Source organism: Strigops habroptila, chromosome 2 (assembly GCF_004027225.2).
Source record: "Strigops habroptila isolate Jane chromosome 2, bStrHab1.2.pri, whole genome shotgun sequence".
Taxonomy (NCBI): domain Eukaryota; kingdom Metazoa; phylum Chordata; class Aves; order Psittaciformes; family Psittacidae; genus Strigops; species Strigops habroptila.
The window spans coordinates 106,627,482-106,644,384 of NC_044278.2; the positions used below are offsets into that span (position 1 = coordinate 106,627,482).

The 16,903-nt window shown below is 37.4% G+C and overlaps 1 protein-coding gene across 1 annotated transcript in view; it reads right to left on the reverse strand.

Moving 5' to 3' along the window:
* DDX10 (DEAD-box helicase 10) overlaps nucleotides 1–16,903 on the reverse strand; it is a 164,529-nt gene that overhangs the window by 110,280 nt on the left and 37,346 nt on the right. The window contains exons 12-13 of the mRNA XM_030475581.1: nucleotides 15,428–15,516; nucleotides 7,214–7,688 (exon numbers count right to left, since the gene is read on the reverse strand). Coding sequence (XP_030331441.1) covers nucleotides 7,214–7,688; nucleotides 15,428–15,516 — 564 coding nt within the window. The remainder of the gene's footprint in view (nucleotides 1–7,213; nucleotides 7,689–15,427; nucleotides 15,517–16,903) is intronic.

Sequence of the window (16,903 nt, forward strand, 5' to 3'; positions counted from 1 at the left end):
AGAGGCAGTAGCTGTTTCTTTATCCAAGATGGAGAGCAGAGAGCCCAGACTGCAGAAGGTAAGGGACTCCTACCCAGCTTTTCCTGCCAACACCACAACTCTTCACTGCTGGAACAAATCAAAGTCTCATTGAAACAAGGAGCATCACCTCCATGTGACCAAGTAGATCCTCTGGGATCACTGACCTACTCCTGGTCAGTCAGCAGGCTACTATTTGGAAACAGTGCGCCCCACACATTTTTCCTTTTTAAAATAGTCATTAAATTACATTCTACATGTTAGTGATACTGTAATGGATTACTTGGGGACTCATTTTGCCTAACAGCTGATGAATCATCATCAAAACCACAACATTTTTTTCCAGAATTATCAAATTATTCCAGCTGAAAATTACACAGCTCAGATACAAATTCAGAAATCTGCCCCAAAATGTTGTTTAAAATGTACATGGGTAGTTTCTTAAAGCAATGCTTATAGTAACAGATGTCGGTGTCAGAGAAGACATTCATATATAGAATAAAGAATAATTCTCATAATTTTAACTACGCACTGTGCTGACCATAGTCAGAAGACTGGATATGCATTTGTTCGTTGGTCTGCTTTATTACTATTTCAGGAAACAGCATTTCCTTTAAAAATTAGGGCTGTATAATTTCTAGCAGCATTTTACAATTTTAGCACTCAACTTCTAGAAAATCACTTATGCACAACTGTCATAAATACTTCCCACACCATCACTCAGCAAGTATTCAGGCACTAATGATCTTAAAGGAAACTGTGGCATTTTAGAATTTACAAATCCAGAGAATATTGATTACACCTAGGCAGTTTTAACGCAGAGTATTTGGCTCACTCACCCTCATCTATGAAATTGCTGCCATTTATTAAACAAGGCTATAAATCGGTGATTAAGAACAATTGAAACTGAGGGTATTACTGCAGGTTTGAGTAACCTACCAGAAGTATTTAACAAATCATATTTTAGCGAATCATTTTATATCATGCAGTATCCTAATATTTCTTGATACAAGACCATGCATCACTCTCCATCTATTCAGTGACAAGACAAAGCATGCCTCATTGCAACCTGAATTCGTATGAGATGCTGAAACCTGAGCTTGTAAGTAATAGTCTAACCTGCTCACATCACTCTGCACTGCACAAACCATCAATCCCTCAGTAAAACACATCACTAAAAAAAACAGGTTCCAAACTTACATTGTTAAACATGAGTTTCAAAGTACTTCACTGAATTTAGGTAAAGAAACACTCTGCAAAATAGCTGTAAGAGATACACAGCACTCACTTATTTCAAATATATAGCTTACCAGTAACTCAGACTTTTAATCCTACAGATTTTCGGATTTTCATAAACATCACAGGGATTGGCACACATATCTGGAATGCTGCCTTAAAGGTGGAAGAAACCTAGATACTTACAGTGAATTTTTCATAAAACCACAGAAGTTTTTAGTAAGTTGCTAAAAAATTAATTGAAACAGACATCATTAGAGAGAAACCTGAAGATGGATGCGGAGCAGACAGAACAATCCTAAAGCAGCTAACCTGAAACAGCAATGAAGAAAGATTAAACAATAAGTGATCTACAGATCTGGAGTTTAATGTGTATTATGGGTTTTTACAAAGGACTCTCTGAAAAGCCTCTGTTACACAGTTTAATCTAGCAAGTAAGTCATGAATGTTCTATTTAAAAATAATAAAGCCAGGGGAATGGACAATCCTGCAAATCTGCAGAGTAAAAGCTGTCCAAGAACACAAAGAAATGTGTTTTGCTCTGTCCTTTATGTAGCTTACAGAAGTACTCCTGATTGACAAGAATTCTTGAAATCACATAGAACATATAACTGCACATCATAGGCATTCTTAAACAAATTTTGGTTATACTTAAGTTATGGAAATTGTGTGTAAAGGAAACGTGATTCCTTTAAAATTTTCCATTCACTTTGTGGAACGTGTTCTGCATTGGCTGCTGTGCATAAAGAGGCTTGAGGTTCCATCCAGCACATTTCATTTCCATTCATGGCCGATAAAAGACACTTTTTCATAATACTGGATTCTTGAAGCACTTCGGCTAATATCCAAATGTAGGCCTACTTCACTTGTATGCAAATACTTTGTGCTTCATATAAATCATTCTTTGCTGTAATTCAACTAGAAATACATAAGCATAGTGTTACTAGGCTGAGAACCTAAGGCACTTGCATTCTGTAGAAAGGAGAATTTATGGTATATAATGCATCACAGTACTGACTTTTAGTTAACTTAAAAATAAGTAACTTCTTTATTTTCTCTGCCAGAACTCTAGCTTTGCAACATGTCTCCAAAGAATTATGCTCTCTTTAGAGCTAGCAGGCTGCCCAGAGCAGCTTTCTTCTCTTGGACACAACACTGCTACAGTAGGAGCGAAGGCAGCTATCCCTAAGGGAAACAACGCCACTACTAGAGTCAGTCAGCTTGCTCCCTTGCTTCTTCCCTCCTTTGGGTATTTGCTGTCTTGCCATGCCCTGAAAAGCATCAAGGAGACAAAGTCACCTGTTTAAAATGAATGAATATGAAAGCATAAGGACAGGAGCTAGTAAGAGCTGATAAGAGGAATGAGAAGATGCTTCACACAGAAAAAGCTGTATATAAACATAAGATTGGTGAAAATATCTCTCATAACACAGAACAGGAGGAGAGAAATCCCATTCAGAAGGAAAAGCCAATGTAAGAGAAGCAAGCAAGATGAATCACACTTCTGAAAATTGATTTCAGATTTTTCAGATTTTTCATTTTGATTTTTGGGGAGGGTAACAGGCTTTCCTCTCAACATCACAGAAGAAAATTCTAAAGGACTGTGTCCTCACTTTGGTGCATATTAAATGATGTTTCCTTGATCCATTTTCTGTGCAAAGTCCACACTACAACTAGCCATCACTTTCTGCTTCTTGGCATAGTCACACCATCATCTCTAGTTAGGGAGATTTACCCTTGTCTGTTCTTTTCTGCTTTTATAAACACATACATATCCAGGTCATAATATGTCAGTATAGAGTGTTCACGTGTCTGAGAAGTGTAAGAAAATTTCATTTATGCAATATTACTGGATTAGAAGGCAAGCAAGCTAGCTGAGACAACATCATGACATATAAAACAATTTCCCTCCACAGCCACAGTATTCAAACAGCAGGGTCTATGAGAGTCCAGACTAAGTTCAAGGAATCTGCAAGGACTATTTAAGGCAGCCTTCCGTACACCGATGCTTACTACAGTGTTCCAAGCAGCCAGTAAACACCCCGCTTGAAAAGTTTTAGGGGTCCATAAAACAAGACCAGAGAGGGAGTCACAACAGACTTCAGAACTCCGTAGTTTAATATTCTCTGCCCTAAAGCAGAAAATTCAATAGCAGAAGACAAGGCTGACAGTATGTGATATGTCTGACAAGATGACTAAAATTGAAGTATAAACAAAACCAAGAAAAAACTACTATAGGCTTAATCTTTGTTCTCAAAATAAATAATGCTTGAAGTTTTAGAAGTACGACCTTTGCATTTCCAAATGCAACAACCGATTTCATAAAATTAGCATTAAAAACAAAGTTTGTAACCAGGGAGTACCTACAGTCTTTGCAACATCAATACTGCTGATACTGTTAAATGCACTTTAAATGAATGATTTCCATAATGTTAACACAATAGCTAAATACTGCATGTCTGCTAATGGCTCTATGCATATAGGTGACCTTCTTATTATGCATAAGAACATTCTACTTCTAAATAAGTCCCATGAGTTATATCACCAGCTAAAAATCTTCACATGTTTAAGTAAAATTCATAAACAGGGCAGCTAGTGAGGACCTCTTAAAAAAATGAGCTCAGGAGCTCGTAACAAAATCATAATATCTGCCAGTCTTTCGCTTTATCCAAGGTTTCTTCTGTTATACAGCAGTGCAGAGAATAGATTTTTCTTCCTCTGTTGTCACAAAACAATGGAGACAGGCTACACCCACAGCCAAGGGCCACACCTTTCCAAGGAGAAAGAGTGGAATGAAGCCACAAGTTGCGCTATTAGAAGAACTAACATTGTATATATCTGACTCAGCGCTGTGACCAACCTTCCCCTATTAGGTTGAGTACCATGGACTTTCAACAAAACCAAATTGTTCTAAGAAAGTCATACAAATCCCCTTCAGCTCCACCTTCAGTGTAAATGAAGCCTGCTCCTTTTGCCTCATTCCTTCCCTTCTTACAAAGATGGACAAGCCCACGCCACATGTAATCAAAGGCCGGGGCACTACATCACCATACAGCATACTCGGAGCCAGCCTAACACCTCCTCTGGCTCCTTCTTCTGCTGGAGGGGCTAGGGAAGACACAAGGGTGAGGATGCAGTGGTGCCTCTAACAACAGCTATCCAAAAAATGAAACTGAACATAGTGTTTCCATTTACAAAAGCATCCTGAAGCTCAACAATTGCAGCAGGACTGTTTTGCTGTCAAGAAGCGTAATGTAAGAATAATGAAACTGTAGAATCAATCACACACATTAAGAGCATAAATGCAAACTGAATTTAACCTTTGTGGGCATACTTATAATGTCCCAATTAGATGATTACGGACTAGTATTTCCACAAGACTCCTATCTTATTTAGCACACAGAACAGATTTAACAAAAAAACCCCTCCTAACTGATCTAGCTGAGTATACATTCTATGTTCATAGTCCTAGACAATCTGCAGCATCTCATACTATCAATTAATGCACTGCCTCATCCTTGTATCATGCAGCCATGATCCTGTACACTGCAGTCAAACTGGTTCCCAAGTCCTCCCTAGAAGGACACAGCAGCAGGAAAACTGCACTCACACTGCTCAGTGCTTCTCACACCCCAAGGAATTAGTTCTTTCTAATTCTTTAGATATTAACTGATCTACCTTAATGCAGTAATAATCACTTCAAAATTTTTATCCAGAAAATAAACAAATGGAAAAAAAATACAGAAGGTGTTGCAAGTTACCGATTTGGTTTTAACATCCCCAAAATGTGGTGCTGAAGTATACACATGAAATAAAAGATACACAATGCCTAAATCTTTTAATGTAATTTCTATTATGTGTATTTGTATACCAAAACATTAAAAGACAATATATGGTTAGTGACAGAAACCTTTATTCTCTTATTCCTACTAAAAATAGAATCCTTTCATTTCAAGTATTCTATGATTTATCAACAATTTACACAGCAACATAAGGTAATAAACACCACAATACCATATGCATCAACCGAGACTCCAAGAGTGGTTCCCACAGTTGGGCATAGTATGCTCTGCATTTCTACTGCCTAAAAATTACATATTGCACTACCATAGGCATTTCTGTAGATCAGCTAAACTATATTTATGTTCTTAATGATACAGATCTTGAAACTTTAGACTTTTTGTTCACAGCTGCTTAGAAGAATAACTGAGTATTTCATTATTATGCCTCCCATGTACAAGAGGTTTCGGGTGATACAAAGTCATCCACACTTGCACACCAAGTACAAACCACTAACCCCTACTGCAGTTTATCAACACTGAATCACAGAAAATAATGTTCGATTTGCCAGAGCGTAAACTAGCCTATAAACGTTTAATGCTGAAAAACTGTTAAAAGGTTACCCACTGAGGTTCCAAATTACTTTCTAAATCACTGGTACTCTTCATAAAATTTCATTTGTTCTTTGATGTTCTTTTACATCAAAGTTTCTCCTTTCACCATTTTCTGAACAAAACTTCCCAATTCACTTTCCAACATACAAAAGCAACATGAAATTGTCTGTGTACTTCAGAACGGAAAGTTGTAGGAGCACTATGAAAGCTGTGAGAATACGATTCTTTAACTAAGGCAGACATCTTTTAAAACAGCAATTTCTTCTCTACATGAAACTGAAATTTATTAATAAATAGATTAACATAAAAATTATTAATAAGTATAAGCTACTGTCCAGCAGTCACTGTGCCACGGCAGGACAGCTCAGGCTTAGAATAACAGGAACAGAAAGGTAATTCCAGGAGCATCCTCTTCCCATAGTTCTCAGACAAGATGGCAACCTGCAGCAGGCTCCTCACAGAAGAGAGTGCAGGCAGTCTTTGGGTTACTGTGCAACTGCTCATCTTTGACAAAGCTAACTGATAAAACTAGTTTATGCAAGCAAAGATGTTGCTTATAAATGCAGCTAGTGGGCTGATTAGCATAAGTTCATGACAAGTGCCCTGTGCTGTTAAATAACAGCACAGAAAAAGAAAGATTAAAATACCAGTTGGAAAAATAAATACTTTGCTTAACAGGAAGCTCCCCTGACATACATTAAGTTCAGAAAAACATCTTGCTAAACCAGATGGTTATTTCACTTAGATCTCTTTACTACAGAGATACAGTTGCTAGATAGCAAAGGATACACAAAAAATTCACAATACGCATGTACCAAAGCTGCTTTATAGAAATAATAATAAAATTTAAAAAGCACCTTTACTATAACACTGTATTTAAAGACTAAATGAAAGCAATGGTTGTCAAAACACCAAGCACAGAGAAATCCTGAATTATAACACCTTTCACCAAGGAAATGAGAGATCTACATGAATACTTTTAATAAGGCTTTATCACCATGCTTTACGAAAAGTGCATGCACTCTCTCTCTCTGATACTGGCTCAATTCCTAATAGCAAAGGTCCTGTTGAAAGTAAAAGTCATGGTTTGAAGGTTACATTATTGTAAATATTGTTTGTTACGATTTGTATTGGTAAGTGCCTCATCGTGTATTGCAATTTGTTTCCTGCTGCCATGAGCTGCGGTACAGCATCAAAATTATTACTGGAAATGGCAGCTATTTAGAGAGGTAGAAGCAAATTAGTAAGTAATAAGAATTAAAACTGTCAAAATTTCACAGGTATTCAAATCACGTTACTCATAAATTAAAGCAATTACAAGAATATTCATTATACTAATAAAATTATTTTATGCTAATAACATAAAATGTTAAAAGTGTAAGTCACACCACTTATCTTTTGGGAGCGATTCTGACCTCTTGATACATATGGACAACACATCTGACTTCAAGTGAGCATTTCACTAAAAGCAGAATTTTCTCTTTTCTCCTCCTCCTCCTTACTTGGAGTATGTCCAATAAAAAAAATCATTAAGATGCATGAGCCTTACTGTAAAGTGCACTTACCGGTGCTGGATTATCTTTAGCTTCCACACCAAAAACATCTCGTTGTTTCACTGTCAGTAAATCAAGTTCTTTAGTATCATCATCATCGTCGTCATCATCATCATCATCAAAGAACTGCACGGAGTCTGGGTTTGGTACCCTCCTTGGTATGGGAACTTCTTTTTCTTCCTCCTCCTCCAATACCTCTTTTGATTCATCCTCAGACTCACCACTCTCCTCAGCACCTTCACTGGAAGCAGAAAATTCTTCAGCTTCTATCCTTCTCTCCTTTTTCTTTGTTTTGTTAAGAGACACCTTTCCACTGAAATTAGTTCCACATTTCTCCTCTTCTTCCCCATTTATCGAGGAGGGGGAATTTTTATTTTGCCCTGCCTCCTTCACGTGATCTGTCCCATCAGCTGCCTTCTTTGCAGATAGCTGTTTCTGAACTTTCTGAAGAAATCTCACACGAGGTGCCATTGCAAGACCAAGTGATCTAAAGCATGGAATTAAATAAATAAATTAATCTGAAAGGCAGATACAATAAATCTGACTAAATTAGAGGCCCTCATCAATGACTCAAGTGATTCAATTTTAATTATGGTAATTCGTATCAATACATTTTGACCAACATTTTTACAAAACAGTATTTTGGCCTACAACAGGATAATCTAGCTTGAAAAACGCAAGCTAACATTAAGGGAAAAAGGAAGATGAAATAACTGAGAACTCTTAAGAACAGTTACAAATCCTCCCAGGAACGAAAGCAAACAAAGAACCTGAAAAGCTGTAGACAAGAACAAATTATCTATGATTCGCAATAAAATATGGTGGAAGAAAATTTGATGTAATTTGGTATTGAGGATACATGGATGCCATGTCAAGGACTGAGGTAGCACTGACCTCTCTCAATGTCCTTCACTGCTAGAAATGCAGCCAGAACATTATCCCCACCATCTCATGGTGATTGAAAGATTAGAAGGGCAAACACAGTATGAATAAATGAATGACTGCAGAAAAAGTTATGGGAAAGACATCTCTCCCTTAAAGGAAATTTCGCCTGCCTGCATCCCTCAGTAAGTAAAGCCCAGCAAGGCTTTACTTTCATAGCATATCACACCTGATCCCATCAAATCCAAACTCAAAAAAGCAATATTTAAGCCTCTGAGTTTATGAGTCTTCTCATTAGGTGAATAAAAAATGTAGGGGCACTCTGGAACTGTGCAAGGGACACACAGAAACCACAGCTACATTTCAGAACACATAATATAGAAGTGACAGTGGGTTTGTAATATTGAGAGCTTGTACATACACTTAACGAAGGAGTATTTAACCAACTAAAGTGGCTACATATATACACATACACATACAAAAGACCAGTCTCTTTTGATTCAGATTGTGCAGTTTTACACCATTTCTCCTCTCAATGCTGCTCATTTCAAGTAGACAGCATTATGTCTTCTCTTCACCACACAGGTCTGAATAAAGAAACCTGAGTTGTGTCACAGGAGAAAAACCAAATCTATACTTTCTGGTGGAAATGTCATTATGAACAGTCCATGAAGCATCCAAACAGTACTGCAGAGCTGTAAGAGTGGACTGTAGGACCTAGAGAGCTTTGAACCGTTAATGGTAGCCCAAGGGACAGAGTAGCCAACAGGAGAAGAACCCTGCTCAAATAACAAACAAGCATTCAAGAAACCAAATTCAACCACACCTGTGGTTAAACAGGGCAGGTTTGGTAGTGGCCACAAGGTAACATGCTGAGAAGTGGACACACACCCAAAAAGCAGTCCACGCTGTTAGGACAAGGAACAAGTTTTTCAATGAAGTCTGTCTTAATTTTAATGTAAAGTTAATGTTATTTCAGTATTTCTGATAAACCAGTACTGTTGTTCTACAAGCAATTAATAGCAGTAATAAAGCAAATAGTTTTATGAAAAAAGATCGAAGAAGGTTTTCATCCAGTGTACTTTGTACATTTACTGACAGTGCACTGCTGAGAGGATAACACAACGCATTTGAGAACTGAAATTGGAACAACCAGCAATCTTAAACTAGTTTCAGTGTTTGACAGCTAAACCTAATTACCTCTGCAATGAAACTATGTGTCAAAGTTTTGCCTATTGACTAACTGAAACAAAAATAACCAAACATAGCAGATGTAATGCTTGACTGCAGCAGCTGGAGGAGATTCAAACCTGGAATTGGACCTTAACACCAGGCACAATAAAACACAAATAAAGAGATTGCTGCGATGTCAATGAATGTGCAATCTCGGCAAGGCGATCGAAGTAGCTAAAAAAAACCTTTGCAAGAAAAACACTTTTTTGCTTTTTCAGATTTCACAACATTATTCTACATAAAGTGTTGCTGTCACCCACTGACAAAGTACTGCAAGTAGTAGTACTGTATGGCAACTACTCAATCGGTGTTCATTTCTCTTTCTTATGCAGACACAATGTACACATGGTTGCAAACTCTGATTTTCATCACAGCTCCTCTTCTATGTCTCCACATCTAGTATAAAAGCTCAGGATCATGGCTGCAGAGAAAAGCCTGACAAGGCGAAGAAACTACTCTCTCCACAGAAGAAGCTGAAAAAGTCAAAAAGAGCAGCCCGTGATGTGGAGGAGACTTCACCACAGCTTTTCTCATTCAAGTATGAAATCCCACCTGCCAGATTGCTGTTCTGCACTGATGTCTTACTTTAATAATTGCATAAAATTAATTATCAGTTAGTGTTGGCCAATTTTTCTACACTGCTTAGCAACCCTACCAAAAAAGACTAGTGCTATAAGAATTCAAATGACATCTGAACCAAAGGAATACAGCCCTCAGACCTGAGAGAGAGGGAATGTTTCAAGGTGAAATTTGGTAAGAAAGTAATAGCAGAGAAGCTTAAAGTTGTCTGCAAAGAATCCCCAAACACTTTTAATTACATAGCTTCTCCAAGAAATGTCAGCATTTTGTCTCATTACTGCTTCTTTTCCATAGTATATTCCAAATGAAGAACGATTTGGGACAAACACACTCTATTACTGCTAAGAGTTTCTTTAGAAGTTATTTCTTAATAATTTGCCAAATCTAAACACCATACTAAAACACCTGAATATGTGACCCGGATTTTCTTTCCATTAACTAGGAAGGGCAATATTAGTTTCATTAATTCATTAGATGGCACTCAAAGCACAATCCTACTCTGACTGAAGTTATAGGTATTCTTTGATTTTAGTGCTAGCATTTCACGCACTCTTCTGGAATAAGAAATGTACAAGGTTTTCTCAAAAAGACACACAAAAAGCAGGTAAGTTATTTAGTGAGATTTCATAAATTCTAACACACTAAAAACATGCTAAAACCACAACGTAGTCCTCAGACTATGGTAGCCTTTAAAAGGCAACACAAATTCAGCTGACAAACCAAAAAACAATCTTTGATCAGTGAATGCATAGCTGTAACTGAACAAAACACATGCAGTGTTCAGGTACCTCCTTCAATTCAAAGCAAGTAGACAAAGATTTTCAGGAAATAAATTAAAAGAGTAAAACGCCAAAGAAAGAACATTGCACAGCTTTAAGAATGCCAGTTTTGTTCGCTATTGAATAAAGAAAATCAAACATTAGCAAACATTTTTCAAAATTAATTCAAATGAATGGTGTATCAGACTTAAAATACTGCCTTTTCTGAAGTTTGTTAGTTATGCTTATACAAAAACCTTGAGTATGTTTACACTAACACAGTAAATTCATTACACCCTTATCTGGATTGGGTGAAAAGCTGGGCATCTCTCAACTCTTTAAAAGTACAAAATCTTCAACATTCTGAGCAAATTCTGCCCTTGTATGAACAAGTTATACAGGAAATTTAAGACCAGTACAATCTGTCAATTTTTAAGTGTCACGAAAGTTCCTAATCTGCACCTAGAAGATTTCCAGTCCTTTTTGAGATATAAGCCAGTTGTAAGGAAAATGAGGTCACTTCTACAGAACTGCTGCACAATAATTTTACACTAGTTAGTGCCTCATTCTAAGTTACTACATTTACTAAATATAAGATATATTCCTTTAGCGAACCTCTTCGAAATTATCTGAACCCATAAAAACACAGCACAGTGATTTCTTGTACTGCAGAACTGCTTCAGACAAAAATTGAAAATAGCCTGAGAAAGGTTAAAACCTCCCAGAAGCTATTTCAGGAGAAGAAATGTGTATTACTTGCCTTGCAATATATGCTACATCTACATTTAACATTTGAAATGTTTTCAGAAGGCAGGATGAGCAACCATTTGAAAACGGGAAATCAACTCAAGTGAAGTGACACAAATCTGAATTAACAGGCTTTCCAGATGGTCTAATTAATAACCAAAACGAACAGAGAAACTGCTTTTGCTGTGGTGTTTATTTTACTAGCCAGTTTATCCCTTTACATTAGGGAGCTCAAATTACTACTAATGAGGGCCAAGCTAATCAAGAGTTTATGGGTCAGGATCAAAGAGAAGGCCAACAAAGGAGATGTCATGGTTGGAATCTAATCTCTTAGAAGATCAAGATGGAGTCTTCTTTACAAAAGAAAAAGAAGCCTTAACATTGCAATTGCAGGCTCTGGTGCTTTTGGTACCTGAGCCACTCTGACATCTGCTCAAAGGGCAGCACAGCAACAGAGATTTCTAGAGCATTTCTAGATGCATTAAAGAGCATTTCTCCAAGTAAGCTGGATTAGCCAACTCTGAGAGGCATTCTACTGGAACTGCTACTCATGCATATGCAAGTACATTTACTTCTAAGATGACTGAAGGTCAATAGCAGGCTTGGCTGTAAAATGAGAGAAGGTAGTTCAAGATCCGAGAAGAAACAAGGATGATGACTAAGAGAATAATGACCCTGGACTTTGAGAGAGGAGACTGCAGCTTGTGCAGAGATCTGTATGGCAGGATCAGAAAGCTCAGAAGTTTACAGAAGTAGTTACAGAAAGCTCAGAAAGGGATGGATGGATCTCCAGGTGGTTGAGGGGAAGTTGCATGAGAAATGCCCAAACTACAGATCACTGAAGGGAATATTGAGGTCCATATGAATAATACCATATGAGGCTAAGATTAACTAGGTAACAGCATGAGAAATACTAACTGTGGTTACAGGTGTATGAAGACTGGAAACAACTGGGAAAAAGTAACTAGGGGCAGGCTCTTTAGCTGTAAGGAGACTGGGCTTGAAGAAAAGGAAGTACAAGGGCAGCGAGAAGGAGGGCCCAAAACCAGTAAAGGGATGATGAGATGCCCAAAGCCTGTGATGGGTGCTGCCTGGGGGCAGCCTGTGATGGGTGCTGCCTGGGGGCAGCCTGTGATGGGCAGCGCTGCACTTGCTCATGGCAGCTGGAGCAAGGTAACAAACAAAACCCTTTGCCCTGGCTATGCAGTAAGGGTCAGGCTTACATCCACAGCCAGGGGCACTGTAGTGAGAGTAAAATGGGTGCCTTCCCTGCTCAGTGAGAGGACAGACGGATGTTGACAGATGGATCATGTATCCTGGCATCACCCACTTCAGTCCTGACAGCACCAGCCACTTTGTAACACTGATTTGTAAGCAATACTTGCAAAATTAGCTGGGTACTAAGTTGTGTCTATCAGACATTTCAGAAATAACTTGGCTTCAACCTGCTTTATTTATTCTCTATGTACTGCTATAGGATAAACAGATAAAAATATGCTGCATTGCTCCTAGAAGACATGAGGAAATTCACGAAGGAAATTACCTTGCCTGCAGCCCCTTTGAGCTGTGACTAACCTGTCCACCCAGCACATGCGCCTGTTAAGATTTGCCCTGGAGACTGGTATGTCTATATCTTCGCATTTAACAAAATTAAGTGCCTGGGAAGTAAAATATTTCAAATCCCTGCATCCTTTTTACCTTGTCTTCTAACCAGGAGGCCAGACTAATTAATTATGCCTTTCCACCCTGTTGTTTGTTTACATTTTCTCATGTTTTCAAAGCTCTCCTTTGGAATGAGAAGACAAATTTCTCTTTTATGCAAGCATCAAGGTTCTCCTTCACGAAACTTAAAGGCTGCCTACGTTAACACAAGGTCTGCAAGTCTTCCACCAGCAAATTATTCTTGATAGCAATTTGTAATGTGAAGATACTGGAGAGAATACTAATGTACCATAGCTTAAAGGTGATCAGTCTCTAGAATGTGTATGTGTATATATGTATAGACGTGCACACACACACTTTCATACATATTTTTTCCTAAACACATAATAACTCTATATAATATATAAAAATCAAAGAGACTACTGCTTTTCTACAGACTCAACAGACAGAGATTAAGAGAATCTCAGTGCACAGACATGCCAGGCAAGAGAGCAATGGAGAAAATGGGCAACAGCCTGACTGAAATACAAACCTGACAGGGGCATTAAGCAGCCTATTTTCTCAGGATTTTTAGTGGAGTAACATCTATCAAGCTAGCAGTAAATCTCCACAGAAAGGCTGAAATACTTTTTAGAGAGTACACACAGAAGTTAAAGGGAAGAAAGGATTCTCAATCCAGGCTTTGCCATGAGTCTGTGCACAGAACGTAAACCAAGGTCGCGTCTGAATGCAGAATTCAAACACACCAGACTTTGAGGACTGACTGATTAATTAAGCTGACTGATCCACTATATAAGTGGATGTGCATTGAATTGAAAGCCAGGGGACTGCAGAGCATATTTAGGCAGACTAGCAGTCTGAAGAGTGGGTAAGAAGAGAGCCAACAAACTGTTCATTTAGAGCAGAATCTCCAAATTATCTCCCAGATTTATTGTGTTCTGACTTTTTGATTACACTTCCATATATTTCATACTCTTGACTAAACCTCTCCTACTCTCTCCAAACAACTGTCTGGTTTCCTCCGTTTTAATGCAGGAATGACTTATTAGTAACTTTGCAAAGCTCGAATTAGAACTGACTTTGATGAAAGACCAAATCCTGGCACAGAGGTCTGAGACGAACAGAACTGCTCTGTCCACGTCAGTATCAGATCCTAGATGGCCACACCATGCTGAAATCCAGAAAGAGGCACTGGGATTCCGAAAATTCAGCATTACTACCATCTGTCAGTTGGTTTCTTAACACACTGGCTAAATCTGTGTGGTCATCCCTCTCATCCCTAATCTTCAGCCACTACTCCTTACATTCAGCATAGCAGACCTACTAAGATGCTTTTAGGTTTTAAAGATGCTGACAAATTACACAGGTGAATGGGCAGGCAACGTTATCTAGTGAAATTTTTCAAGTTTCTTTAGTTCTCCTTTTTAAAAAATTTCTAAGTCCATAAAGTAAGAAAGCTTCTTTTATAATAGGCTTATGTACCTTAAAAAACACAATCATGTTAATTGCAGCACAGCACAGGAAGACCAGGTGTTCTACAGTCTAGCAATTTGTCACATTTTAGTTCATTATGCCACATGTTGACAAGTTTGAAGACTTAAGTCTTCTCTGTATGAAATTCTAGACATGAAATTAATTTACCACGCATCTTTGAGCATCTTCTTGCTCCCTTCTGACTACCCTATGTCCCATGAGATTATTTGAAAACTTCACATCTTAAAACAATCTCAGGTGGTTGTCATCTGTAAAGTCAACCTGTCAAAATTAATTTCCCTCGCATACAAAATGCAGAATGATTCACATATATGTACAAAAATAGACATAATAAAAAAGATGCTCTTCAGTCCAGTGCAGATGTTTCATCTTTACCAAATACACTGAATCTTCTGAAAGTAATTTATGTCCAAGGAGCAATATCCAAATCGCACTCAAAATAAGACTGAAATATATCATCTTTAGATATGCCAATTTCTTTTTAACTACTATACTTCACAGGCGGGCATTTAGCTAGGAGGCTGAAGGGTGAATCTTGGGGGAAAAAAAAAACAAAGAAGCCACACAAAAAAAAAAAAAAAAAAATCCAAACCTGTCATTTTTCATTCTTTTACTTCACAAGTTTTGTCTTCTATTGCATATAGCAAATGTAGAAGAGTTATTTCTCTCTATAGACATATATTGTTTTTACGTGTAATTTCTATTTAGAATATCCTTGAAAATATGCAAAAGCACAGCATAGATATGAAACTGTAAATACATTACAAGACTGTCCAATTCTGTGTTAACATAGTCAAAACAGCTATTTAAAGCTATTACACACTGCGAAACTCACTATACAGTTTTCACTTTCCAAGTTGATCATACTTACAGGGCATACTCTGCTAGAGGCAATTTGAAAACATCAAATACTTCTTTATTCTTCATTAAGTAAACTGAGCGCAAGTAGGATACAAAACACTGAAAGAAAAATAAAAGTATTCAACAAAAAAAGGAAGCCATTCAATTACCAACACATTAAACTAACACTACGCTGTTGCTCTAAACACGAAATAGAATTTCACTATGAAGAGGTCTAATCTTGATTTTGACTGAAGTTCTTTTACACAATACCCATCAGCTAAAATTTATCAGTACTACAGAAGTGATGGAACTTCAAGTATTCAAATATTTCACTAATGCACGTTTTTTGACTGAATTTCCCAACAGTCTGTAATGTTTTCCCTAGAAACAACATAAAGTAAATTGGTCAGAAGGAAACATCACTAGTTCTCTTTTTTTCCTCCCAGCTTTTCTGAATGTTGTTATGCTACACTGATACCTGAATTATGTGGAAGCAAGAACAGACTGCGTTGCTACCAATCTGAGGCATCCTGACTTAATCTTAGCCACTAACAGAAAGCGATTCAACTCAATGTAGCTGCCTTTCGCTGTGGCCTAAGGTAATTCACTATCACCTTGCATTTGCCACCAGTTCATTACGTACATACAATGAATGCAACTCAGCTGACCAACACAAATTCACTACACAACATCTACTAATACTAGTCCAAGGTTGAATTAATCCCAGACTTTCACTAAGAAAACTGGAAGCTCCACATAACCAAATAACTCGATTTTGTGTTGCATCTTCCCTTCACTCTTCCCAAAAGGAAAGATTCTTACTCATGTTTCTTTTATATAGTTTCTTTTATATAGTTTATTTCTGTCTATCATTAGCAGCATAAATACCAGAATATTTTAAGTATCAGAAACAATCCTTGGATTTCTGTTGTTCGTAACCTAATTTCCAACACACGCCAAAACTCCTAGATAAAGCTTAAAGCAGAAACACTAGTAACAATAGCAAATTAAGCTCATAGGGTTATATTCAAGCATACTATAATCACACCCTTGTTCTACTACCTACAGGCACCTGTCGGAGAAAATTATTGTATTAATAATTCATGTGGAATTTAAAAAAATAAAATAAAAAAATTCTTGTTAACCTGAGATAGAGGAGGAAAATACCCAACAGTTAGAGCATTGGTCTCTTATGGGGATTCTTTAAATGCTTAAAAGAGAATAAACATTTCCAAAGGCAAAAAGAAAAATGAGACAGTAATTAAGCAATGACATGAAGTCAGACTTCTCCCCTTGGCAAACTGAAATAAAAACTATTAATTGTAAGATATGTAAAGCTAAGAGATATACTTTTCAAGCTGCCCAACACTTCATTATAGAAGTAAATTTTTATTTGCTTATTTTTCCAAATGCTAAGTTTTTGGGTAAAGTTTCCTGTCCAGATTATGTCTTTCAATTAATTTTAGCAGTGGAAGGCGCCAGCATAATCCATTCAACTTCTACC